This window comes from Phyllobates terribilis, unplaced genomic scaffold, assembly GCF_046119375.1.
Source record: "Phyllobates terribilis strain yellow unplaced genomic scaffold, ASM4611937v1 Scaffold_11__3_contigs__length_659146591, whole genome shotgun sequence".
Lineage (NCBI taxonomy): Eukaryota > Metazoa > Chordata > Amphibia > Anura > Dendrobatidae > Phyllobates > Phyllobates terribilis.
In genome coordinates this window covers 560,167,478-560,195,471 of record NW_027362771.1, presented here as the reverse complement: position 1 = coordinate 560,195,471, position 27,994 = coordinate 560,167,478, and the positions used below count along the sequence as shown (strand labels likewise).

At 49.4% G+C, this 27,994-nt stretch overlaps 1 protein-coding gene across 1 annotated transcript; it reads right to left on the bottom strand.

The window, feature by feature from the left end:
• Positions 1–23,212: 23,212 nt before the first annotated feature.
• On the bottom strand, positions 23,213–27,790 carry NEFL (neurofilament light chain). Its single transcript, XM_073654081.1, has 4 exons — positions 26,720–27,790; positions 24,557–24,681; positions 24,031–24,347; positions 23,213–23,941 (listed from the first exon to the last, which is right to left on the bottom strand). The coding sequence occupies exons 1-4, from the start codon at positions 27,749–27,751 to the stop codon at positions 23,814–23,816; spliced, it is 1,602 nt and encodes a 533-aa protein (XP_073510182.1). The 5' UTR covers positions 27,752–27,790; the 3' UTR covers positions 23,213–23,813.
• Positions 27,791–27,994: the final 204 nt, after the last annotated feature.

Below are 27,994 nucleotides of genomic sequence, written 5' to 3'. Positions count from 1 at the left end.
GTACTAAACCCATTCCCTCTACTGTCACAACAAACCTGTTCCCTCTCCTGTACTAAACCCATTCCCTCTACTGTCACAACAAACCTGTTCCCTCTCCTGTCCCAAACCCGTTCCCTCTCTTGTCCTAAACCCATTCCATCTCCTGTCCCAAACCTGTTCCCTCTCCTGTCCTAAACCCATTCTATCTGCTGTCCCAAACCTGTTCCCTCTCCTGTCCTAAACCCATTCTATCTGCTGTCCCAAACCTGTTCCCTCTCCTGTCCCAAACCCGTTCTCTCTCTTGTCCTAAACCCATTCCATCTCCTGTTCCAAACCCTTTCCATCTCCTGTCCTAAACCTGTTTCCTCTCCTGTCCCAAACCTGTTCCCTCTCCTGTCCCAAACCCGTTCCCTCTCCTGTCTTAAACCCATTCCATCTCCTGTCCTAAACCCATTCCATCTCCTGTTCCAAACCCTTTCCATCTCCTGTCCTAAACCTGTTTCCTCTCCTGTCCCAAACCTGTTCCCTCTCCTGTCCCAAACCCGTTCCCTCTCCTGTCTTAAACCCATTCCCTCTCCTGTACTAAACCCATTCCATCTCCTGTCCCAAACCCGTTCCCTCTCCTGTCCTAAACCCATTCCATCTCCTGTCCCAAACCCGTTCCCTCTCCTGTCCTAAACCTGTTTCCTCTCCTGTCCCAAACCTGTTCCCTCTCCTGTCCTAAACTGTGGTCAGGTGAGGCACGACACATAACACTAAAGTGTGTTGTGCCCCAGAATAGTGATCGGATGAAGTGAGCGGAGGACCCAACGGGGAGCTAGAACACTGGGACAGGTGGAGGGCAGTTCTAGGACCTTTTCCTAGCCCTGTAAAGAATCCTGCAAAATCACAGCTATCCTCCAATCCACCATTCCCATTTTGACACTTCCCAGTAGAATCTACCTCCTGTGGCAACACAGGCAGATGTGACCACTGCAGCCAATCACTAGCTGTAATGGGTCATTGCTGTGGCCAGTGATTAGCTGCAGTGATCACATCTGCCTATGTTGGGACATCATTGCTGTTGTAGAAAGTAGTGTAGAGTCAGCAATATAGGTTTAGTGTAGCCTTATATCGAAATACCCAGGAAAATCCAGAATGGTTTATGGGGCCTTCCTGGGCCCAGTACATACCCAGTTAGCACTGGTATGAAAATTGGTGGTCAGTGCTTGACAATACCTGATGGACGATGCCTACTGAGCATTACAGACATATAGGCCTTGATAAGGATCCTTATTTTCATGACTGTGATATATGGCTGTATACATAACGTCTGTAGGGGGCCTTGTCTTTGGCCACCCCTATTTTGTCAGATGGTTCCCCAAACAATAATCTGATAATATGGTGACCTGCTGTTTAGCAGCTCCACTGTGGAGGAACAAACAAGTGTTTAGCTTCTCTGCAGCACCTCCGCAGGAGAAATTGTGCATTACACAGTTCTCATTGAACATGCAATTAGTCTCTTCAGAGTGGAAGAGAATTAGAACTCTAGCGCCACCTATTGGAAGCAGCAATCCGACTCTTTAATGAGCCTTGCAATATGATTTATGATACAAGCCAAACCAGAATCTCAATTTACAGACAGTGTTTCAGGGTGTTGCCCCTCATCAGTGCAAAGTATGAGAACTGATTTGGCTAGGTGAGAGGCTCTGAACTAGGATCTAAGGGGGTAACGTTTCTCATTATTATTATTGTGGAGAGTGACAAGCCAGGCCTCGCATGTCAGAATGAGGAGACTTATTTTCCATGTATGCAAATGCAAAATATGCAAATTGTCAGCTGAGGGTTCTCAATGAAGGACCCCTCTCTGTTAACTTAGAATATTATAATAAGGGGGTTTTATGTGATTAGGTTTCTACTTTAAAATGCACCGGGGACGAGCTGCATGGAAGACAGTCGGACAGATGAGTCCCCGGTGGCTTCTCCCCGCCTGCTGCCCTGGAGTGACAGGTGTCCTGCGTGTGTATAAGGAGGCACCGCTCAGTCATTGGCCGCGAGCGCAGAGAATCCACTTTTAAACTTTGTTTTTCTCTGAAAAGTCTCAGTGTTTCCGAATCAAAGATATATGGTTGAACTCATGCAGCCGGTGTCTGATGGATGTCAGGTTCCCTTTAAATTGTTGGTTTTGCTTCAACAAACTTTACATGAATTTATCAGAAAAATCTGCTTCTTTCTCCACTAATGAGCCACTTCTTCCCTTCCACCCTGCCTCCTGAACACACTAACAGAAAGAACTGCCAGCTGACTGAGGGATCAGATTACAGCTGCATATTGAAGGGGGGGAGCAAAGTGAGAGAAAGAAGCAGAGACCCATGCTGTTTTCTTGTTAGTGTTTTATCTCACCCCAGATCTATGTACTGCTGTATAATATCCTCCATGCTCCTGCTTCTAAACAAAATAGTCACTGTCATTATAACAAACTTTGCATCAATCAATAACACAAGTATTATATTGTATCAGAAATACACTGCTCAAAAAAATAAAGGGAACACTTAATCAACAGAATATAACTCCAAGTGAATCAAACTTCTGTGAAATCAAACTGTCCACTTAGGAAGCAACACTGATTGACAATCAATTTCACATGCTGTTGTGCAAATGGAATAGACAATAGATGGAAATTATTGGCAATTATCAAGACACCCTCAATAAAGGAGTGGTTCTGCAGGTGGGGACCACAGACAAAATTCCAGTAGCAATGCTTTCTGGCTGATGTTTTGGTCACTTTTGAATGTTGGTTGTGCTTTCACACTCGTGGTAGCATGAGACGGACTCTACAACCCACAGAAGTTGCTCAGGTAGTGCAGCTCATCCAGGATGGCTCATCAATGCGAGCTGTGGCAAGAAGGTTTGCTGTGTCTGTCAGCGTAGTGTCCAGAGGCTGGAGGCGCTACCAGGAGACAGGGCAGTACACCAGGAGATGTGGAGGGGGCCATAGGAGGGCAACAACCCAGCTGCAGGACTGCTACCTCTGCCTTTGTGCAAGGAGGAACAGGAGGAGCACTGCCAGAGCCCTGCAAAATGACCTCCAGCAGGCCACAAATGTGCATGTGTCTGCACAAACGGTTAGAAACCGACTCCATGAGGGTGGTATGAGGGCCCGACGTCCACAGATGGGGGTTGTGCTCACAGCCCAACACTGTGCAGGACGCTTGGCATTTGCCACAGAACACCAGGATTGGCAAAGTCGCCACTGGCGCCCTGTGCTCTTCACAGATGAAAGCCGGTTCACACTGAGCACATGTGATAGACGTGACAGAGTCTGGAGACGCCGTGGAGAGCGATCTGCTGCCTGAAACATCCTTCAGCATGACCTGTTTGGCAGTGGGTCAGTAATGGTGTGGGGTGGCATTTCTTTGGAGGGCTGCACAGCCCTCCATGTGCTCGCCAGAGGTAGCCTGACTGCCATTAGGTACCGATGAGATCCTCAGACCCCTAGTGAGACCATGTGCTGGTGCGGTTGGCCCTGGGTTCCTCCTAATGCAGGACAATGCCAGACCTCATGTGGCTGGAGTGTGTCAGCAGTTCCTGCAAGATGAAGGCATTGAAGCTATGGACTGGCCCGCCCATTCCCCGACCTGAATCCGATTGAGCACATCTGGGACATCATGTCTCGCTCCATCCACCAACGTCACGTTGCACCACAGACTGTCCAGGAGTTGGCGGATGCTTTAGTCCAGGTCTGGGAGGAGATCCCACAGACCATCCACAACCTCATCAGGAGCATGCCCAGGCGTTGTAGGGAGGTCATACAGGCACGTGGAGGCCACACACAATACTGAGCCTCATTTTGACTTGTTTTAAGGACATTACATCAAAGTTGGATCAGCCTGTAGTGTGTTTTTCCACTTTAATTTTGGGGGTGACTCCAAATCCAGGCCTCCATTGGTTAATAAATTAAATTTCCATTGATGATTTTTGCGTGATTTTGTTGTCAGCACATTCAACTTTGTACAGAACAAAGTATTCAATGAGAATATTTCATTCATTCAGTTCTATGATGTGTTATTTGAGTGTTCCCTTTATTTTTTTGAACAGTGTATGTATGCTTCTGTCTCCACTTATAAGCCACTTCTTCTCCCCTTGCCTCCTTAATTCTATTTGTCATTTCCTATGAAAAAAACACTAAAATTCATCTTGGTGAAGAAGAGATAGATTCCCAACTCACTGATTGTGCGGGTTACAGTTGTCTTTTGAAGTATATGGTGAGTGGTAGAGAAGCTATAGTAAGTGTTTCATCACACTCCAGAGCTGAATTCTCACCTACACTGCTCAGCACTACTATATAATGTCCTCCATGCTGCTGCTGCTGCTTCTGAACATGTGCTCCATAAAGACAAAAAAGCAGGAATCCCTCAGGTCTGTGTGTGTAATGTGGCGCGGGCGGTAGCCGTGGGCGAGGTACTCGTCTCTTGCACCCTGGCACATTACATGAAAGTGGGGGTCCTAGCTGGGTGAGGGCGCTACGCCCGTGCAGACCGCATGTAAACGATGTTGCTGGTTTGCCAGGACCAGATGTTTCACAGTTCAATGTCAGAGACCACCATTCAATAATAAACTCTTTACTGAACGGCAACTTGATAAAGGTTATATACAAGAGAGTCTTATAAACGTTTCCTTTACAACTCAAAACCTCTTCCTCAGAAGTTTACTCCAGGGATCTCTATGGCCACTGTTTCTCCCTACTTCACCCCAACCCAGTTTTAACCCTACAGTCCTGATTAACAAGTGTTCCGAGTCCTCTTTTCCCTTTGAGGTGTCAGTATAGCCGGTAATGCTGACACTCTGGACACTCTACTCATCCCACGTACTCCTGTGTTTAGGCCCGTTACCTTCCTTGGGTTCTCGTGGCTAGGTGTCCTCTCCTAGGACCCATTTCCGGAAGGCCACTCTGTCTCTTACTCACTTGTAATCTGGATCTCACTATCCCTTCTCTTCGGTCTCCTTTCACTTAGGGTCACCCCAGAATGTGACGCTGCTCACCTTGGATCGTTTGATCCACTCACTATGCACTCTAGACTCTATCTGCCTCTCTGACAGGAAATTATCACTATACTTGTAACTCAGCTCCTCTCACTCTGGGCTAGTCCCAAACATTTACTCCAACTGTTCTGCTAACTTCTTCTTGCTGGGCAGAATAAAGCTTCATCACCAACAACACAGATCATCACACATACAAACATTATCAACGCACAGCACTATTCACATTACATATCACAACATCACATAATATCACATCACACAACAATAAAACTTGTTTCTTCAAGAGTATTTTATCACACTCCAGAGCTGAATTCCCATCTACACTGCTCAGTACTGCTGTATAATGTCGTCCGTGTTGCTGCTGCTTCTGAACATGTGCTCCATAAAGACAGAAGAGCAGGAATCCCTCAGGTCTGTCTGTGCTGTGTATGAGAGACATCACAGCAGCTAGTTTACACCCACTAGCTCAGCAATAACTGAAAATCAGAGATGGAGGCGGCAGATGGGAAAACTGATGAAAAATGCAGATGGCTAGATATAGCACACAGGACATCTTATTCTAAAAATTGACCCGAAAAAAAACAGGTAAGTTCTAACTTTTGGGTGTAAACTCTGGCAATTCAAGGAATCAAAGAAAGAATATTTCCAGAGGAGTTTCACTTTAAGATGGTCATCTGAGCACAAGAAACAAGATGCTTCTCATGTAGAGCCCTGCGATGGCACGTCCTGTGAATGATTACAAGTCTACGGCTATTGATCACAAGGATTAGTTTACCAAAGCAAGACGTTCATGTTATTAGCATGCAGAATAAAGATACGGATTCTTTTTTTTAGGGTTAATTGCCCATTTGGCATGGCTCCAGTCTTACATTAGCTCCCCGGCCGCTCGCTGAGCTGCGCTATAGAATATGTTATCGTTATTAGGATAGAGAAGAGGCTGAGATGAATATGTTGGGAAAGTTCTGTGCTGCTTTTACTGCATTGCGTCAGAGAGAAGGACCGAGCTGCTCAGGAGCCGAGCCCCCACCATCATGTCTTAACTCCATCTCCCCCATACATCCTGCGGGTCATATACTGCTAGGTACGAGCGTAGATGGGCGCAGGGCACCATAGAATACTACTTCTGCTGCCCGGGTATTAACCCTTAGCAGAATTCAATAAATCTACTTCTAAAGAGAATATATATACAATTGCAGATTATTATTCCTAGGGACAGGGACCCCCATTATGGTGCCGAGGAGTGAATGGCCTCAGATACCCCCTCCCTGTTCTTTTCATGGTCCTCCTTTGCTGGCAATGCAGTTTTTTCCGGAGCAGGGAGACCCATAAAGATATTCACCTGCCAATAGCAGAGGATATGACGGCAGCATGCTCCAGCTCTACGGCACGGTCACCCCGCTCGAGGGACAGTTTATGACTTATGCCTCCGGTGAAAACGCAAACGTGGGCGATGCATCTTAGTATGGAAGCGAAGGCTTGTGAGAAGTCCGTGGTTGGAGCATTTGTATCTAGTGGATAAGACCGATTACTATTTCTTGAATTTGGTTAAAGGGAATCTGTCAGTAGGATCAACCCTCCTAAGCCGTCTATATAGGCAGGCAGGTCACAGGAAGCTGAATAAAATGATACCTTGATATCTGTGATCCGATATCTTATTCCAGAGAAATCCACGTTTTTCTTAATATGTAAATGAGCTGCTAAGATCTATGGGCGGGAAATAGATCTCCCCGAGAATCTGCCGCCTCCAGAGCTTATTTTGAATGAAAGGGGAGTTACCAGTATGAGATATGTATATCCGGAGAGCAGAATGTCAGTCATTACATGTCTCACACTGGTAACTCTCCTTTATATTTTAAACAAGCCCTCGAGACAGATGCTCGGGGAGATCTATGTCCAGCCCATAGATCTTAAAGGGAATCTGTCACCAGGTTTTTGCTACCTGAAGTGAGAGCAGCATGATGTAGGAAAAGAGACCCTGAATCCAACGATGTATCACTTAGATTACTGGGTGCAGCAGTTTTGACACAATCACAGTTCTTAGATGTATCGTGAAGCAGAGCTGAGAAAGCTAACCCGCCCCCACCAGGCTATCTATGCACATAGTCTGTAGACAGTGAGCTGCTTATCTCAGGAGGGGGCGGAGTCAGACTAGCAGGCGCATGAGACCTAGTCCCAGCAATGGTGATGATAAAACCTTAATTGAAAGTGAACAACAGCACACAGCCTTACAAGTGGCACATCACTAAATTCTGTGTTTTAACCCCTACCTCATGCTGTCCTCAGATTACATAGCAAAAACCTGCTGACAGATTCCCTTTAACAGCTCATTTACATATTAATAAAAATGTGGATTTCTCTGGAATAAGACATCGGATCGCAGATATCAAGATGTCATTTTATTCAGCTTCCTATGGCCAAATCTAATAATAAATCACCATGTAGATTTCACATTCTGTCATCATTATACTTGGTGCATTTTATTCCAGCACAAATCCATACAACACAATGTCAAGCATATCAATTTTTCGGGGGTACATTTTTACATAGGACCTTCCGTAGTGGATATCATGGCGAAGAAGGATCAAGGGAAATGTACATTTCACCCTCTGATTGAAAAAGGGTGAAATTCGCTCAACATCTGCTGCTTAATTTTGTTTTTTACTCTTAAATGATATATTTTTTTCACCGTTTACGCCTTTTACAGGGTTTTTTCTTTCCCTGCACATTCTAATTTGATGTAGTCAGTGGCCATAAATTAGCAAAAAACTGAGAAAGAGAGATAAAAGAAGGAGAAGATGACAGAATGAGCTCACTGACCGATTCTCAGTTAACTCATTCCGCAGCCAGCAATAAACAGTACAACACAGAAGCTATGGAGGCCCAACGGTTCAAAATTTATAATAAAACCCAAATGCAATAAAGGCTTTTAGCACCAATTATTTTAATTTAAGTAAAAAATAATAATAAAATTTAAATAAATAAAAAATAACTTAAAAAAAGCCCCCAAAGATGTACAACTGATTATTGGGGTGACAGACATTGTACAGCTTAATTTTAGATCTTAAATGTCTCTTAGCTATTTTTATATATATCACTGTGGCTACCCCCTCCAGCCACCACTAGGGGGAGCTCAGATTTTTTTTGCATACTATTCTATTATTCCTCACCTTAGTGGTAGCTGCAAGTAGAAAGAAATGTCCCATATGGCAGACTGGGGTTCCCTGAAGTCAGGCAAGGAAGTATTGTATTCCTAATGACTAACCCCACAATTTTGCTTTGGTAACCCACAGGACATATCATCAGTAAGGTTTAGTACAGATACCTCTTAATGGTAATATTATAAATTCAGAATGCAATTCACATTATAACCACCAGGTGGCACCATTTAGGCTCATGAACTATAAACATCACCCAACAGAATATCTCAAAATCATGTTGTTTTTTTTAAAGTTGGTAATTTTGTGTCACTCATTTCAGGATATACCAAGCCAAGAGGAAAGGTTAAAAAGGACACCCCTGTAAGCTATCAGTGAAATAAGCCCATAAATGTTTAATCTCCAAATAAATCTTTGAGGCCCATTATTGTATCAGACCCAGTTATATTTGGCAACAATCACGTTTTTGTTGAGACAGTCCCACATATCGAACCACAAACGGGTGTGATTTATGCAAATCGCTTCCAAAAAAGGTCTTCATGCCCATTTTGAGTCCCATTGTGGCCTAAATAGCTGCATTTAGAGCTTTCGAATGTTGGTGAGTATGTCCCCGGATCACCACGAAATTGTAATGTCCTTAATCCTTTAACCGCTGTACAGGGATCTGGATGTAAGCAGGGGCCCATGGGTTATGTCCACTGAATGGCTGCTGGGCGGTGGAGCAAGCTGGCAGAGAAAAGGGTCCTCAAGACAGGTGATTGCCAGGAGGTCAAATTCAGGGGTAGAATTGTGAGGCAGGAGGGTAAACCGAAAAACAAGTCAAGGAGAGGAACTAAATACCAAGAGATGCGGGATACAGGGTACAGACAAGGCAGCAGACCAGGGCAGTAATAAACTATAACTAGCAGCTATAAGTTATCTTCTGAGGAACTTATAGAGGGAATGGCCCTGCCCAAGGCTCACAGCAGAGAGGTGATTACAACAGATAATCAGCACCCAGTAGTAAAACATAGACTCAAGTCCTAGCTAGACTAATGTAAAACGGGACCACGAATGTAAAATAGTCCCCTACCCCGTCAGCAGTGCAAGTGCAGCGCCATCTAGCAGCAGAGGTTGTATGAGATGGTTCAGACATGGACATAACAGGAATAGTGATGAGCGAGTATGCCTCATTAACCCTTTCGGAGAGCACGCTCGGGTGCTCGCCGAGTACTTTGGCGTGCTCGGCATTTCATTCATTGTTGCTGCGCCTGCAAGTGTCACAGCTGTTAGACACCTGAGACACATGCAGAGAGAGCCTGTTCGCCAGGGTCAATGAGGCATCCTCGATCATCACTAAACAGGAACCTCTAATTCTCTGTTGGCCGAGTCCCTTCCTCTCCGGGATTGCCTGTATGATTATCAATCAACGTCGTCGTGGAGGAGCCCCATCGTGGAGTAGCCCCATAGTGGAGGAGCCCCATCGCGGAGGAGCCCCATAGTGGAGGAGCCCCATTGCGGAGGAGCCCCATAGTGGAGGAGCCCCATCGTGGAGGAGCCCCATAGTGGAGGAGCCCCATCGCGGAGGAGCCCCATAGTGGAGGAGCCCCATCGTGGAGGAGCCCCATAGTGGAGGAGCCTCATCGCGGAGGAGCCCCATCGTGGAGGAGCCCCATCGTGGAGGAGCCCAATGATGGAGGAGCCCCATCGTGGTTGAACCCCATAGTGGAGGAGCCCCATCGCGGAGGAGCCCCATAGTGGAGGAGCCCCATCGTGGAGGAGTCCCATAGTGGAGGAGCCCCATAGTGGAGGAGTCCCATAGTGGAGGAGCCCCATCGTGGAGGAGCCCCATCGCGGAGGAGCCCCATCGTGGAGGAGCCCCATCGTGGAGGAGCCCAATGGTGGAGGAGCCCCATCGTGGTTGAACCCCATAGTGGAGGAGCCCCATCGCGGAGGAGCCTCATAGTGGAGGAGCCCCATCGTGGAGGAGCCCCATAGTGGAGGAGCCCCATCGTGGAGGAGTCCCATGGTGGAGGAGCCCCATAGTGGAGGAGTCCCATAGTGGAGGAGCCCCATAGTGGAGGAGCCCCATCGTGGTTGAACCCCATAGTGGAGGAGCCCCATCGCGGAGGAGCCCCATAGTGGAGGAGCCCCATCGTGGAGGAGTCCCATAGTGGAGTAGCCCCATAGTGGAGGAGCCCCATCGTGGAGGAGCCCCATAGTGAAGGAGCCCCATAGTGGAGGAGCCCCATCGTGGATGAGCCCCATAGTGAAGGAGCCCCATAGTGGAGGAGCCCCATCGTGGAGGAGCCCCATAGTGGAGGAGCCCTATCGCGGAGGAGCCCTATCGCGGAGGAGCCCCATTGCGGAGGAGCCCCATCGTGGAGGAACCCCATCGTGGAGGAGCCCAATGGTGGAGGAGCCCCATCGTGGTTGAACCCCATAGTGGAGGAGCCCCATCGCGGAGGAGCCTCATAGTGGAGGAGCCCTATCGCGGAGGAGCCCCATCGTGGAGGAGCCCCATAGTGGAGGAGCTCCGTAACAGTAATCACTGTAATTAGTGGAAATTTACTTTGTTTGCTTCGGGCTTTTTGTTTTGTTGGGAGTAATTTCCCAGAGATAAGCCGTCATTTTCTTGGCCCTAAGGCCCCTAATCAAGGAAATGATAAGACTGTGAATTTCTAATCAGAAGGAGTCCAGATACGACGCGATATCAACCAGAAGCCGCTACGGAGGAATCGGCAGAATTACAATGAATACCGGGTTAACTCTTCAAATCCGAGCAATAAAAAAGGCCGAGCTTGACGTCACCTTCGGAGATTTAGATGAACGCAGTCGCCATAATTTGCAAAGTGGTGTAATGCCGATCAGTATATCAGGACAGAAGCGGGAGCTGCCAGATTCTGCCTCCATGATGGAGGGGGCTCCGCTGATCTCACCGGGAATAAAGAGGTGTCAGGAAGATTTAGTGACGCTGCAGCTCTGCTGCTGAGATCTTCTAAAACATATGGAGCCTTAACCCTTTACTAATCGGGACTAATACACCGGCCTTTTGTATCGGGAGAGAGCACCCATCTGACAATGCCCTTATCAGTAGACAGGGGGCAGCATAGCAAGGCGATCTTTATAGACCGTTATACACCACTGGTCTATAAGGTCTGCTTTGAATGGGACTTTGCTGCAATACCAGCAACAACCTGTTTGACAATAGTGGCGCTGTTTCTGTGAAAAAAAATATACAGTATATTATTTTCATATGACTCCATCAAACTCTTACACTCCTATCCATTAGCAGAGGAATTAACATGACTGAAAAAGGAAAAAATATGTGTGAACTGTGCATAGTCGTGCTGCAGGTTTAACCCACCTAATTTTGAGAACTGTACTGGCCTGCAGGTGGAGATACCGTTACATTGACTGGGTGCCATGAACATTGGGAGCCATCAAGAAATTAAAAGTCTAATTTTAAGGTTAACGAGTCGAATTACAGTCCAGATATTCGAGACCTCTCGGCACTGTCTGGAGTTCTATAAAGCTATCCTTTCAGCAGCAGGAGCCGGCTGTAGTACACAGCTGACATCTTGTTGCAGCAGATAGGACCAGAGATAACTCTGATCCTGTGCGTTAAACCCTCCAGATACTGCAATCAATAGAGACTATAGAGAATGTGGCAAGAGATGAGCGAACCTGAACTTAAACGTTCAGGGTTCGTACCGGACACTTGATGTCAGGTGCTAAACACCGAACACGGACTTCTTCCAGAAGTCCATTGCAATGTTTGGTAGTTCCGGGGGAATTCCGTTGCAATGTTCCGTAGTTCCGGGGCAAGTCCGTTGCAATGTTCAGTAGTTCCGGTGGAAGTCTGTTGCAATGTTCCGTAGTTCCGAGGGAACTCCATTGCAATGTTCAGGAGTTCCAGGGGAAGTCCGTTGCAATGTTCGGTAGTTCTGGGGGAACTCCGTTGCAATGTTCGGGAGTTCCAGGGGAAGTCCGTTGCAATGTTCAGGAGTTCCGGGGCAAGTCCGTTGCAATGTTCGGGAGTTCCAGGGGAAGACGATTGCAATGTTCGGTAGTTCCGGGGGAAGTCCGTTGCAATTGACGCGCCCCCAGGGCCGTGGGGTACTCGGCAGCGGGGCCTCTGGTTGCCAGGGGATATCACGGTGGCTGGCCCGGTCTGTGACCCAGGGCGGTCAGTGCAAAAGGGGGGATAATTCTATATGGGGTTTTGGGATTTTTCGTGATGCCACCTGTGGTGTCTGGTGAGGATCACCAGCGCTGCAACAGTCCTCTGAGGCAGATGATAGGGCAGCTTGAGATGGAACGGCTCCCCACAGGTGGAGCGGGCCTCAGGGCAGTGTAGATGAATGGAGGTGCGCTGGGCCTTGTAGTGCAGAGAGGGAAATGGCGCCGGCGAAAGAAAGGAACGAAGGCAGCTCGGTGCAGTCATCCAAGATTTACTCACAGTTATTAGACAGTCCACAGGTGCACTGTACTGGTGCAAGCCTCCCGCGTCGCACAGTATTCACCAGGCAGGGGTTCAGTCCTTCCTCAGGCAGCTCAGGTGGACCTGGCAGAGCCCCACTTTCTTATGTACCTCTCTAGACCGACTTCACGCTGGGTCTTACTCCCTCCTGCCCTGCGCTTCCCACTGTGAATCCTGTTCAGGTGCTGCGAGGTCCCCCCTGTCCGTCGGAGTTGCACAGACCTGCTTACCTTACTTGGATTGAAGTGAGGGTTTGGCTTGTGGCTATAGAAGCCAGAAGCCTCCGATTTTTCTAGCCGAGGCTTGAAGCTGCACGACTGGGCCAGGGGCCGGTCCCCTTCTTGCGGCCTAGATCCTCCTGACACTTGGCAGGTTCGGGGTGTACAGGTGCCGCCTGCACTCGCCGTACCCCCTAGGATCCCCTCTGCAGAACGGAGCTTACGCCCTGCTCCCCTCATGGGCCCAGTCCTAGGCCCTTGTAGTAGAGCAGAGCTCCTACAGAGACTCTGCTCCCAGACTGCTCCTACTCAATCACACGCTACTCCTCTCTTTATTCTAAGATGTCTACCTTTTATATATCTACTGTATGAGTGCTCCCATAAACTACTTCCTCCACCCACGCCCACTACTGGTTCCCCCTGCCTTTGGGTTCCCCCCACCCCAGCCAGGGACAGGGCTCAGCAGAAAACTACATTGCATCTTGCCCCTCCTGCTGGCCTGGAGTAGTGTAGTGTTGGATGTAGGTGTTGGGGTTCCGTGCAGCACTCCCATCTTACCTGAGAGAAAGGGAGACACCACCTCTGGGTGAGGTGCAGTACCTCTGTGGCGACCGAACCTTCAGGGGCGCCACATTCCCCCCCGGTAAAACACAGCACGTCCGCGGGCTGGAACAAAGCAAAAACAGGGATACTTGACATACAAAATTTTTTAATGCATTCGCATATAAGACAATAAAAACATTCTTCCCTTTATGGGAGGCACATCACTTTAAACGTTACATTCTGAAACATTATAAGAGCACTTATTCCTATAAAACACTTTTCATATAAAACATTTTTCAAGAAAGTTCCTGCACCAGGGTGCAACAGCAGCAGAATGAGGGACCCGTCTGCAAACCCTCAACGTAGGCCCTGGGCGTGGCTGCAGGTCATAGATGATCCAGACACTGGACCTCGTCTTCCGCCACGCCAAACGGGTTTTTGTTCTGAGGTAAGGATTGCACTTATAAAACCAATAGGGTGCACTTTAAGAAGTGCTGAACTATTTATAATGGAAAGTTTGTAGGGAGATCACTGTCCTCGTCCCTAATGTCTTTTTACCCTGACGGGTACCTGCATAAACACATAATGCAAAGAAAACATTTTTAACACTGCAACACTGCAACTAGTCCCAATACTGCTCCTAGTACTGGGGACCCCGCCTGTGGTACTCCTCATTTTTCCCTGACCCAGCCGGGTCACGAGGGACTTCCTGCAGCGGTGTGTCCTTGGTGGCATGGTACACTTGCAGGGCATTCCAGCCACGCTCACCATGGTGCCGGGTGAACGTGACACGGTCTCCCGGATACAGGTTCCGGTCCGGATGGCCTTCCTCCAGCTCAGGCTCCACATCCCGCCGGTTGACAAAGATGTCCCTGTTGAACTCGGGACTGCGGATGAAGCCCCACCCAGCCTTTAAATTGAATTGTACGATGAGGCCCTCCTCACGGGGGCTGGGGTGGGCTGTCTCCGCCTGGCGGACTTGCACCTTGGCGGGCTTATCACGGGCCTCCAGGCGTTCACCGCGCGCTTCCCGCGCGCGTTGCTCCCTTTCCAATTGCCGGAGCTCCCGCCTGCAGAACTCCTTCCTCTGCAGGGCGGCGGACTCGGTTTCATGGTAGAGCCCCATCAGGTCCCCCCCCCCGGTTGTTCCAGCTTAACTCCTCTCCACCGGGGCAGGCAACCGGGGGCCCTGGTATTGGGAGAAGCGGGCACGGCTGCTGGTCCTCAAAGCGGGCGGACCAATCAAAAACCGGGGCGCTGTAGAGCCACTCTAGTGCTGGAGGCGGAGGTGGCGGGAGGGCTCCCAGTAATAGGCCCGCAGCTTCAGCGCCCGGGATCAGAGGTTCCGGGGGGGCACTGTGTAGGTGCTCCTCCGGTGCAGCGCCCGTAGGTGGAGGTTCCGGGAGGGCTCCCGGTGGGGGGTTTTCTGGTTCCGCGCCCGGGGGTGGAGGTTCCGGGCTGCACAACGGTTCCGGCCAGGGCACGGCAGGATACGGAAAGGGCTGGGGGAAGAGACCTAGGAGCAGGTCGACGCTGGCAGCGCCCGGGACTGGGGATTCTCTCCTACCTGCTCCGGTACTCCATGCGGCCTCCTGGTTTTCCACGAGCCCCGCTGGGGCTGGTGTGCGGCTGCTGGCATCCGGGGTCACCTTCCGTCGTGCCGCTAGCTTTTGTAGCAGCTCGCTTTTCCATCTAGTGACCGCTGCCTGCTGGGCTCGCTCCAGCTGCTGGCCCAGCTCGAGGACCTCGCTCTCGAGGAACTTCACGTCCTCCGGGGACAACTTCTCTATCTCTCCCTCCATGGTGAGGGGGTGATTTGCTGCTGCGGCAGGCCAGAGGCGGAGGCTGGGCTTTTGCTCCCTTCCATACTGGCTGCCAGGTGCGGTCTGACTATGCAGGTTGGGACCACACCCCGTCTCCATTCCTTCTCTCCGCCTCCTTTCTTCTTTGGGGCCGGTCCCATGGCGATCTGCTGTTGGTCACTCCCTGTGACGATCTCCCTGCCTTGACGGACACATCTATGCGGACAGTCACTGTTGCAAGGGGCAGGGTATGCTTTTGGCGCCATTCTGGGACCCGGCCTACGATGGGAGGTTCCATTTTGTTGTCCTTTAGTATGCACACAATGGCGCCCGCTCTTCTGGAGCGGGCGCCACATTCAATGTAGAAAAACAGTTCTTAGGCACACAATACCCGATGATAACGGGCTGGTCACGCATCCTGTTCGTGACGCCAAAACATGACGCGCCCCCAGGGCCGTGGGGTACTCAACAGCTGGGCCTCTGGTTGCCGGGGGATATCACGGTGGCTGGCCCGGTCCGTGACCCAGGGCGGTCAGTGCAAAAGGGGGGATAATTCTATATGGGGTTTTGGGATTTTTCGTGTCTCCACCTGTGGTGTCTGGTGAGGATCACCAGCGCTGCAACAGTCCTCTGAGGCAGATGATAGGGCAGCTTGAGATGGAACGGCTCCCCACAGGTGGAGCAGGCCTCAGGGCAGTGTAGATGAATGGAGGTGCGCTGGGCCTTGTAGTGCAGGGAGGGAAATGGCGCCGGCGAAAGAAAGGAACGAAGGCAGCTCGGTGCAGTCATCTAAGATTTACTCACAGTTCTTAGACAGTCCACAGGTGCACTGTACTGGTGCAAGCCTCCCGCGTCGCACTGCGTTCACCGGGCAGGGGTTCAGTCCTTCCTCAGGCAGTTCGGGTGGACCTGGCAGAACCCCACTTTCTTATGTACCTCTCTAGACCGACTTCACGCTGGGTCTTACTCCCTCCTGCCCTGCGCTTCCCACTGTGAATCCTGTTCGGGTGCTGCGAGGTCCCCCCTGTCCGTCGGAGTTGCACAGACCTGCTTGACCTTACTTGGATTGAAGTGAGGGTTTGGCATCTGACTGTAGAAGCCAGAAGCCTCCGTTTTTTCCAGCCGAGGCTTGAAGCTGCACGACTGGGCCAGGGGCCGGTCCCCTTCTTGCGGCCTAGATCCTCCTGACACTTGGCAGGTTCGGGGTGTACGGGTGCCGCCTGCACTCGCCGTACCCCCTAGGATCCCCTCTGCAGAACGGAGCTTACTCCCTGCTCCCCTCCTGGGCTTCAGTCCTAGGCCCTTGTGGTGGAGCAGAACTCCTACAGAGACTTTGCTCCCAGACTGTTCCTACTCAATCACACGCTACTCCTCTCTTTATTCTAAGATGTCTACCTTTTATATATCTACTGTATGAGTGCTCCCATAAACTACTTCCTCCACCCACGCCCACTACTGGTTCCCCCTGCCTTTGGGTTCCCCCCACCCCAGCAGGGACAGGGCTCAGCAGAAAACTACATTGCATCTTGCCCCTCCTGCTGGCCTGGGGTAGTGTAATGTTGGATGTAGGTGTTGAGGCTCCGTGCAGTACTCCCTCCTTACCTGAGAGAAGGGAGACACCACACCTCTGGGTGAGGTGCAGTACCTCTGTGGAGACCGAACCCTCCGGGGCGCCACACAAAGTTCGCGAGTTCCGGGGGAAGTCCGTTGCAATGTTCGGGAGTTTGGGGGAAAGTTCGTTGCAATGTTCGAGAGTTCCGGGGGAAGTCCGTTGCAATGTTCGTAGTCTGGGTAAAGTCTGCTGAGAGAGAGATTTTCCAGCTCAAAAGTCTGGGTCACCATTGTTTTCAATTGGGTTCGGGTTATGGTTCATGTTCGGGTAAAAACCAAACTTTGGAATAAAGTTCGGGTCGGGTATCGGAACCCGAACTTCCACGGGTCCGCTCATCCCTAAATGTGGCATCTAGGTAGTTACGCAGAGGAAGGGGCTTCCCGCTGTCACTCAATAGTGGTCTCCCATTGGCCCACATGAGAAGGCCAATACTAAAGACCTGTGATAGTTGGGGGCCCCCTTGGAGATGTTGCATTAGGGTTTGCGAGCTTGAATTTAGGGCTGTTCATTTGTGCCACGGACCGCACCCGGGGAGCACATGGCCCCTTATAGCCAGTGTGTCAGTGCACATACAGCAATTTTCCATGCAGCACGTGCTACTAGAATAATGCATGTGATGTAACGGCAGCTCCGGCACCCGTCAGCTGCACATGGAACCACAATTTGCTGGAGCAACAGGCTCTATTTCCAATTCTGCCATCTGAACCCGGCCTTACTCCGCTGCTTGCCTTCATAAGGCTGAGGCTACACAGCACAGGCCACGTATTGTTATGTGCCATTGGTACATCGCATCGCAGTGCAGTTGCTATAAATTGGAAGTGTTCTTAATAATTCTTACTAATATATATATGTCTCCAAGTTTATCAAAAGAAACACCAAAACCTGCCATCATTTACAAAAGATCTGTAAAGATTATACAAAAATGTTTAACCCAATATAATATAATTTATGTCTCCTCCAGAACGATAGAAAACTCTCTACTGCCCCCATTCCGAGGGAGCTAACTAATAAATCAATGCCCGAGCCTTTTATGAACCTTCCGCTTCGGCATGACTAAAGACATTTAGCCAAACCAGAGCAAAAAATCCTGTCCTGTTGTTGTAACTGCCTCCAGTAGATGGCACTGGAGAGACAGCTTCATTCCTTCTGGTAGAGAGCAAATTTGCATACTTTTGCCCAGGGTGCTTTGCAAGGCTTATAAGTCTCCCTTTGCTAGCTGGAGGTATCCAGAAGAAGAAACAATACTCCCTAAGACCTACAGCAACTTAATATCATCTGAACACCCACAAGACTTGTTTTCTAGCACATTCCACAGATGATCGGAAATTGGGGACGTTGGAAACAAGTCATCACACCATTCCTGGAAATGTCTGCAGTGTGGCAGGGGCTTTATCCTTCAGAAATACAGCGGTCACGATGGGTCTGTACAATGGTTAAGTAGATGGGACATGTCACACAAGGTTCTCCAGCAGGTCATTGCCCCATCACACTGCCTCCATGGCTTGTCTTCTTCCCATAGTACATCCCAATGCCATCTCTTCCCTAGGTAAGTGACGCACACGCACCCGGCCATCCACAATATGGAAAACATCATTCATCAGGCCTTCCTCCATTGCCCCATGGTCCATGACCATTGTAGACACTCTCGGCAATGGACAGAGGTCAGCATGGGCTGCAACTACACAGCCTGGTACACAGCAAACTGCGATGCTCTGCGTGTCCTGACAACTTTCTACCATAATGTATTCAGCAAACTCAGCTAGAGTTACTTTTCCGTGGGATCTGACCGGACAGATGAGTCCATTGCACATGCACGTCAATGAGCCATAAGCACCATCTCGCTGGTTTTCCTTCTTTGGACCATTTTTGGTAGGTACTGACCACTCTATACCAGAAAGATCTACAGTTTCGGAGATGCTCTGGACCCAGTCGTCCTATCATCACATTTTGTCTCTTCTCAAGGTCACCCAGATCCTTTAGTTGACCATTTTTCCTGTTTTCTTCGCATCAACTTCAAGACTGTTCCCTTACCACCCGATATATCCACCCTCACAGGCAGATAGCCAATATTCTCCACTTCTCCTGTAAGTTGTTCCAATTTTATGGCTGATCAGTGTACAAATAAGGTAAAATAAAGGTAGATTATTTTTTTTTTATATAGATTTACCTGTTTCCTGGGTTTATGTATATGCTGCCATACCTGAAAGTATAGAACAAGAATCTGTCATGTGGCAACCAGTGCATCTCCGAACCTGGATGGAAGGGTGGACATCTGACAGCTGCTCTTGACATTGACACAGAAGACAGTCGCTTCTTCTTTATAGCTTTTTGTAGCAGGTGACCAGACCTGGTCTGAAATTTTTGGTCAACGAGGTGACAATATAAAAGAGTTGGGCCGGAATTTGTCCAATAGTATAAACCATATGATCAGAGTGAAGGATGATATCCATAAGTAATGGATGATGCCTCCTACAGTGATTTATATGATTAATTATGAACCAGAAGAACATCAACCTATTATTCTTCCTCTAAGTGTCATTTTACTTCATTAGAATTCATGCGAAGGAATGAGGCGGATCAGATCGTGTAGGATAAGTGACACTCCGACTGTGATGAAAGAACTGCAATGTCAGTACCCCTGAGATATCGGTGGGAGAACATCACCCCCGCTCCCTCTCCAGCTTGAGTCACCTCTCTTACCTTACTTCACAGGTAGATGAACCAGAACTTCTCAGCCATGACCCATCCAAACATGGGAAGTCTGATTCTAGCAGCTCTCCCCATGGTCCTAAATGAATGGACCATTCATGAAGTATTCCCTCCTCGACTGCTATAGTAGGACCAAAATAAAAAGCTCTGACCTAGTAAATGGAGCTGAGCGTCTGGTTCAGTTCATTAGCAGCCTCCTCCTCTGCTGATTTAGAACCAGAGAAGGGGGCTGGCTTAGCTACTGAAATGACCCAAAACTCTCTTCTGGGTCACAACCAATACTGAAGTAATGCTTCCTGGAGTAATTTGCGATGTTTTCTATTCCTAAAATTATGGATCTAGTTACGATAGTGGTGACAGTACATTTTTTTTTATTATTTTGTCGAAACCTCTATTTTTTATTTTTCCCATATAGCATTTAACTTTAGCATCTCCCATGATGACCCTTATATAAAATATTAGGAAATAAGGCAAATAGTTATTCCTTAAAGGGCCACTATAGAGAAAACAAATCCATTATGTTATACCTGGGGAAGGCCTCTGGGGGGCAGTGCATGATGGTGATTCTACCCTTGTATAAAAGCCTGAACCATGACCTCGGGGGGCGTGCACATCGCTAATTGGGTAATCTGTATTTCCTGAAGCTCATCAGATAAAATCAAGATACTCCTTGTTGCAAATGGTGATTATTCTGTTAGAAGGAATATATTGGGGGGGCTGAATATTTTAGTGGTTTGTTATAGATTGTTGCTAAAATGAACATAGGATGTGAAGGGAACTGTTAACACCTCCACAGAAGAAATTAGGTATTGCACAGTAAAGATGTCGGATCCTCCGGAGAGACAGCTTAGGGTCCTGCATGGTAGACCGACCTCTAATAGGATTTTGTAAATGAACCAAACAACTGATCTAAAGGGTTTATTAAATATTCTATCTTTAAGAGCACACTGCCACTCCCGGCCCCCCAACTTCCTGGTTTGCAGGGAGGCGGAGTGCTCCCGATGATTGACAGTTCGGAATCAGTGGCACGGCTGGACCGCTGGTTCTAAATGAGCGCTCTCAGGCTGCTAGCCAGGAAATCTTTATGTCTACAGCATGAGAGAAGAGTAGGATGGGCAGATCCAGCTTCAGAGCGTTGCGTGCAGCCTCTAAAGCATAGAGCGCGCTCCTTGCTTAAATAACTGGCCACTCAGAGACCTCAGAGGTGGCCGAGAACCAGAGCAACGAGCTGTAAACTATAGAATAAAAAAACCCTCTGTACTTGAGATCGGAGAGGATTTGTAAAGAGAGGTAAATTACAAAGTTTTAAGGAATTTCTGATTGTTTCGAATTGAGTCACCAGAGATATCATTAAACTTACGAGAAACCTGTTTAGTAAGAACTGTGGTACTAACTGTATGCAGAATTAGTCAGGAGAGTCAACGAATGCAAGTTTCCTTACGGAACCACAAGAGTTTTCTATTAAAGGGGTTTTTAGGACAGATTTTTGGTTTTGCTGGACATGATATTTTTGGTTTTGGTGGACATATTTTAGGTGGACATGATATTTTTGGTGGACATATTTTTGTTTCATCCTCAGTATAGTCCATCGATATCAGTCAGAGCCATGTACACAATGAAGAGGAATTGACGTTTAGCCAAGAGCTGCAACCACTCCAAGCAGTTAATCAGCGGGGTCCCAAGAGTTAAACCACCATTAATCTGATATTGATGGCCTATCTTAAAGGATTGTTCCCATCTTAGCAAGTTACCTGTCCACAGGTGATAACTTGCTCATCACTGGGAATCCGAACACTGGAACCCTGCAATTCCAAAAATGGGGGCTCTGAAATTCAGTGCTTGGCTATCTCCATCCGTCCCATAAACATAGAATGTATGCCCACCACTTTATTCCAATGAGGCATTTTACAGCTATGTTCTCAAGATTGGTTGGACCCCCATTGATCAGTTACCACCTATCACAGGATAGGATATGTACAGGTGCACCTCACTAAATTAGATTATCATCAAAAAGTTAATTTATTTCAATTCTTCAATACAAAAAGAGAAACTCATATTATATAGTCATTACAAACAGAGTGATCTATTTCACGTGTTTATTTCTGTTAATGTTGATGATTATGGCTTACAGCCAATGAAAACACAAAAGTCATTATCTCAGTAAATCAAAATAATTAACAAAAAAACACCTGCAAAGGCTTCCTAAGCATTTAAAAAGGTCCCTTAGTCTGTTTCAGTAGGCTCCACAATCATGGGGAAGACTGCTGACTTGACAGATGTCCAGAAGGCAGTCATTGACACCCTCTACAAGGTCCCAGAGTTCTAATCTTCATTTGGAAATCAAGGTCCCAGGGCCTGGAGGAAGAGTGGAGAGGCCACAATCCAAGCTGCTTGAGGTTTAGTGTGAAGTTCCCACAATCGGTGATGGTTTCGGGAGCCATGGCATCTGCTGGTGTAGGTCCACTGTGTTTTATCAAGACCAAAGTCAGCACAGCCGTCTACCAGGATATTTTACAGCACTTCATGCTTCCCTCTGCCGACAAGCTTTTTGGAGATGGAAATGTCATTCTCCAGCAGGACTTGGCCCCTGTCCACACGGCCAAAAGTACCAATACCTGGTGTAAAAACAACAGTATCACTGTGCTTGATTGGCAGCAAACTCGCCTGACCTTAACCCCGTAGAGAATCTATTATAGAGAATCTATGGGGTATTGTCTAGAGGAAGATGAGACCCCAGACCCAACAATGCAGACGAGCTGAAGGCTGCTATCAAAGCAACCTGGGCTTCTATAACACCTCAGCAGTGCCACAGGCTGATCGCCTCCATGCCACATTGCTGCATTGATGCAGTAATTGATGCAAAAGGAGCCTCGATCAAGTATTGAGGGCATTTACTGAACAGACATTTCAGTAGGACAACATTTCGGATTTTAAAAACATTTTTCAAGCTGTTGTTATAAAATATTCTAATTTACTGAGATAATGACTTTTGGGTTTTCATTGGCTGTCAGCCATAATCATCAACATTAACAGAAATAAACACTTGGAATAGATCACTCTGTTTGTAATGACTCTATATATGAGATTCACTTTTTGTATTGAATAAGTGAAATAAATTAACTTTTTGATGATATTCAAACTTTGTGAGATGCACCTGTATATTGTAATCTCAGGAATCTGTTGCCAGAAAAATGTTATGTTATTCTGCAGGTTTAAACCCTGTGTAGCCGAATTACTGGAGCAGCGGCTACAGGGAGAAAATAAACCTTATATCCTCCCTGGAGCCGCTCGCTTCCAGTCATCGGGAGGATATCTTCAAGATCCTATCCCAATATGTAGTAGGTGTAATAATAATAATATTAGCAAATACCTCCTATTAAAAATGTAGTATAGTTCTGATTCACTGTGTCACTTACCCCATGTGCGGGGCATTGCAGTAGCTTAGGTAATCATGGTTATGACCACTCATATAGTGACAGTTAGTTGCTAATGGTCAAAACTATGGACCCCTTAACTACTGCAATGCCCTGCACATTGGCAAAGAGACATAGCTAATCAGAAGAACTATACCACATTTCTAATTGGAGGTATTTGCTAATATTATTACACCTACTATATACTAGGATAGGATATTGGAGATGGGAATTAACCACTTAGATTTCTGTTCTCCGTCATATACACCGATAAATAAATGCGCACGCTAGGACACGTTTCCAGTTTGAGGACTGGATGCTGTTTTTTCCTCTTTATTGCGATTACAGTACACAGATCCACAAAAGCCACCAAGGAATTCATTAGCTGCAGCTCCCTATTGCCTCGCAGTCAGCAGCGCCCAGTCATGGGGGATACGGCAGTGCAACACTGTGATCAGAGGTAACCGAAAATATGAAGACTACCGAATTCTCCTATAGATCAGATCGGGCACTGAATGTGCCAATTACGCTCTGATTTACAGGGAAAGTCATGGCGTTATAGGTATTGCTATGGAATTTTCTGCTGGTTGCCAGGCAGGGAAGGGGCTAAAAAAAAAACAACCCTGCTGCACCGGAAAGTCCCCCGCGCAGGTAATGAAATGAGTGGAAGCTCCGGGTTCTGGACTCGTCTGCAGTAACCATGCACAACCTTGGAAAGCTGGCCAGGGTGGGGTCGGGGCTCTGCTTAAAGCGGGAGGGTCCGAGTCTAGACATGGAAGGCAACACAACCATAGAGGTGATCAGAGGGGGCTTTCTGGACCAGGAGGGGAATGAGTGTATTGGAAGCGAGGAGCATTTACTAGCCGGAAAATCTTTTGTGTTCTGCAAGAATATTCATTTATTTTTTAACTTTGGTTTCTTCCTCTGCAGCTTCTTCTTCCTCTTTCTCTTCTTCGCCTTCTTCTTCAGCCTCTCCTTCCTCTTCTTCTTTACCTTCTTCTTCCTCCTCTATTTCTTCTCCTTCACCTATGAAGAAAAAAAAAATGATTGCAAAATAAACCAAATATAATGTTGGTCATATTTCTGCCTTCCGGAAAGCAAAGAAAAAGTCTCACCTTCTTCTTCTTCTCCTCCCTCTTCCCCTCCTTCTCCTTCCTCCTCGGCAGCCTCTTCTTCCTCCTCTTCTTCTTCTTCAGGAGGTTCTGCTTGGGCTTCTTCTGCTCTGGAGGATTCGATGGTCTCTTCTACGTCGAGCTGTTCTTCTTGGACGTGACTGGCGTAGTAGGAGGGGAACGAGCGTGTGGAGATGTAGGAGCTGCTCTGCAGGCTGTAGGCGGAGCGGCCGAACACGGGAGCGCTTTGTGTGTAGCCGCTGGTGATGGCGCCAACTCCGGAGAAACTCAGCCGGGTCTCCTCACCCTCCAGTAACTTTCTGCATGAACAGATAGAAGTCACTTAGAAGAGGCCATGATGTAGAAGATGAGAGACATACAAGGTTTCCGACAGCTTTACCCTGTGGGTGGCTGACATCATACATACTTCTAGATACAGTACATAGAGATACATTAATAGCAGAAATACCCAACACTGACCACTGCTGGTCCTATCTTCCTCTCCGTGACCCCCGCCAGTGCCAATTACCTGTATGCTGCAATCTCTATATCCAGCGCCATCTTGACATTCAGCAGGTCCTGGTACTCCTTCAGGTATCTCGCCATCTCACTCTTTGTGTTCCTCAACTCTTCCTCTAACTTGTTAATGGCATCCTGTGGGTGAGAGAAGGTCACAATAATGACAGTGCCTATATTCCTCTAAATTGCTGTCATCAGAACCTTCCGGACACTTTTCTTCACCGGGCAATGTTTCAGTAATTACAGTATTAGCCCAGACTTATAGTCTGGGTCTTGCCCCATGCTTCCCAGTTCATCCTCATCATCCGCGACCCGGTCCTGCCCCATCCTTGGTCCTGCCCAATCGTTCCCGGTCCTGCCCCATCTTCCCAGTCCTGCCCCATCCTTCCCCATCTTTCCAGTCCTGCCCCCATCTTCCTGGTCCTGCCCCATCCTCCCCGGTCCTGCCCAATCCTGCCGTATCTTCCCAGTCCTGCCCCATCCTCCCCGGTCCTGCCCCATCCTCCCCAGTCCTGCCCCATCCTCCCCAGTCCTGCCCCATCCTCCCCAGTCCTGCCCCATCCTCCCCAGTCCTGCCCCAACCTTCCCAGTCCTGCCCTAACCTTCCCAGTCCTGCCCTATCTTTCCCGGTCCTGCCCAATCCTTCCCGCTACTGCCCAATCCTTGCCGCTCCTGCCCAATCCTTCTTGGTCCTGCCCCATCCTCCCCAGTCCTGCCCCAACCTTCCCTATCTTCCCAGCCCTGCCCCATCTTTCCCGGTCCTGCCCCATCTTTCCCGGTCCTGCCCAATCTTTCCCGGTCCTGCCCCATCCTTCTTGGTTCTGCCCCATCCTTCTTGGTCCTGCCCCATCCTCCCCGGTCCTGCCCCATCCTTCTTGGTCCAGCCCCATCTTCCCCAGTCCTGCCCCATCCTCCCCGGTCCTGCCCCATCCTCTCCGGTCCTGCCCCATCCTCTCCGGTCCTGCCCCATCCTCCCCGGTCCTGCCCCATCCTCCCCGGTCCTGCCCCATCCTCCCCATTCCTGCCCCATCTTCCCAGTCCTGCCCCATCCTCCCTTTTACTTGGAGTGAAGGTGGGTGAAAAGCTGTTCTTTTTGTAAGGTCTGTTACATGGAACTGCAGCTTAAAGATGACGCAGACAATTCAGAGGAGGGTTCTTTAAATCTGTGTTTAAAAGAAATGTTTGTTCTATGGATGCCCGCCAATTATTTATATCTTATTGCTGATTTCATATATGGGGATCTGACCTGTCCATGGGGCTGAACTCTCCCCCAGACGGGAGGTGTAGTCCAGTTTTTTACACAGCTACAAATGTGCAGAGCAGTTGGGTCCATTAGTTCCATTATTTCATTGGTCCAAGGTGCTTAACCTGTCAATCCCTAATGTCACACAATCCCACCCCCCCCCCCCCCCCTTTCCTGATCCTCTCTCCTGCACTGATGCCCAGCAGGGATTTTTCCAGCAGTTTCCAATCACTGCCAGTAAAGGACTGATTGTCTGCAGATCGGAGCCATGCAATGTACTGACTTCGGTCTATAGATCTATACGGTGTCCTCCCCTCCTAATAACCATGTGCAGCCCTGTGCACGTCTCTGATAATTGACTAATCAGGCTCCCCTCTCCCCGTCACCTGCATTCCAGAAATCTCCCCACTCCCAGTACCTGCATGCCGGTGACCTCCCCGCCCCCCAGTACCTGAATGCCAGTGATCTCCACACTCCTAGTACATACACGCCGGTGACCTCCCCGACCCAGTACCTGAATGCCGGTGACCTCCCCGCTCCCAGTACCTGCATGCCAGTGACCTCCCCGCTCCCAGTACCTGCATGCCAGTGACCTCCCCGCTCCCAGTACCTGCACGCCGGTGATCTCCCCGCTCCCAGTACCTGCATGCCAGTGACCTCCCCGCTCCCAGTTCCTGCATGCCGGTGACCTCCCCGCTCCCAGTACCTGCATGCCAGTGACCTCCCCGCTCCCAGTACCTGCACGCCGGTGATCTCCCCGCTCCCAGTACCTGCATGCCAGTGACCTCTCCGTTCCCAGTACCTGCACGCCGGTGATCTCCAAGCTCCCAGTACCTGCATACCGGCCATCTCCCCGCTCCCAGTACCTGCATGCTGCCGGTCTCCCCGTTCCCAGTTCCTGCATGCTGATGGTCTCCCTGCCCCCAGTACCTGCATGCCGGCGATCTCCCCGCCCTGCTTGTCCTCCAGCTCCTGGATCTGCCTCTCCAGCGCATCGTTCACCCCCCTGCAGGCGTCGATCTCCAGCGCTTTGGCTTTCAGCAGCCGTCGACTCTCGGACACCTCGTCCTTGGCGGCGCGCACCGATTCCGTATTCCGCGCCGCGCTCTGCGTCAAGACGCTGAACCTGGACTTGAACCACTCCTCCGCGGACTGCATGTTCTTGGCAGCCAGCTTCTCATACTGCGCCCGGATGTCACGCAGGGCAGAGCTCAGGTCGGGCTTGGACACGTCGACCTCCAGGGAGATCTGCGCGTACTGCACCTGGGACTGCAGCTGCACCAGCTCCTCCTCATGGACTTTCTTCAGGAAGGCGATCTCGTCCAGGAGGCTGTCCATCCTCTTCTCCAGCTCCACCCTGGCCAGGGCTGTCATGTCTGCCTCCTTCCTGACCTCCAGCAGCCTGGCCTCTGCGTCCTCCCTGCTCAGAGCCTCCTCCTCGTAGCGCGCCTGGAGCCCCTGCAGCGCCTCCTCCAGTCGCTCCCGGTCGTTGCGCATGGTCTGGCGATCCCCGATCGCCTCCTCCTGGGCGATGCGCAGCTCCCGCACCTCGTGCTCGTACAGGTCGCGCAGTCGGGACGGCTCGCTGTGCTTCTGGCGCAGGAGGAGCAGCTCGGCTTCCAGCACCTTGTTGCGCTTCTCCAGCTCGTGCACCCGCTCGATGAAGTTGGCGAAGCGATCGTTCAGGTCCTGCAGCTGCGCCTTCTCCTGGGTGCGGACGATCTTCAGGTCGCTGCTGATTGCGGCCACTTGGGTGAGATCCAGGGAGTCGGCGCTGGGGATCAGGGTGGAGGATGAGGAGGACGAGGCGGCATAGCTGCGGCGCACGGAGGACAGCGCCGGGGAGTAGCTGCTCCTGCTGGGAGACGCATAGCTGCTGCGGACGTGTAGTCGGGGCGCGCTCTCCACCACCCGCCGCTTGTAGGAGCTGCTGTAGTACGGCTCGTAGCTGTAGGAGCTCATGGTGCGGACTGCGAGCAACTCCGGGCTGCACTCCTACTTATAGGACGGGGAGAGGGCTGAGCATGCGCATTGGGGGCCACAGCAGCCCAGGATCCAGGCTGCACCCACCAGAATCCTTACACTGCCCCCCTGCAGCAGCACCATCCCAGTCCTGCATCTCTATATCTCTATACACAGGAATATTCCGATTTCATCAGTTGATTTTAACCCTCTATGTGAATTAATAGTCTGCAGCACTTTTGC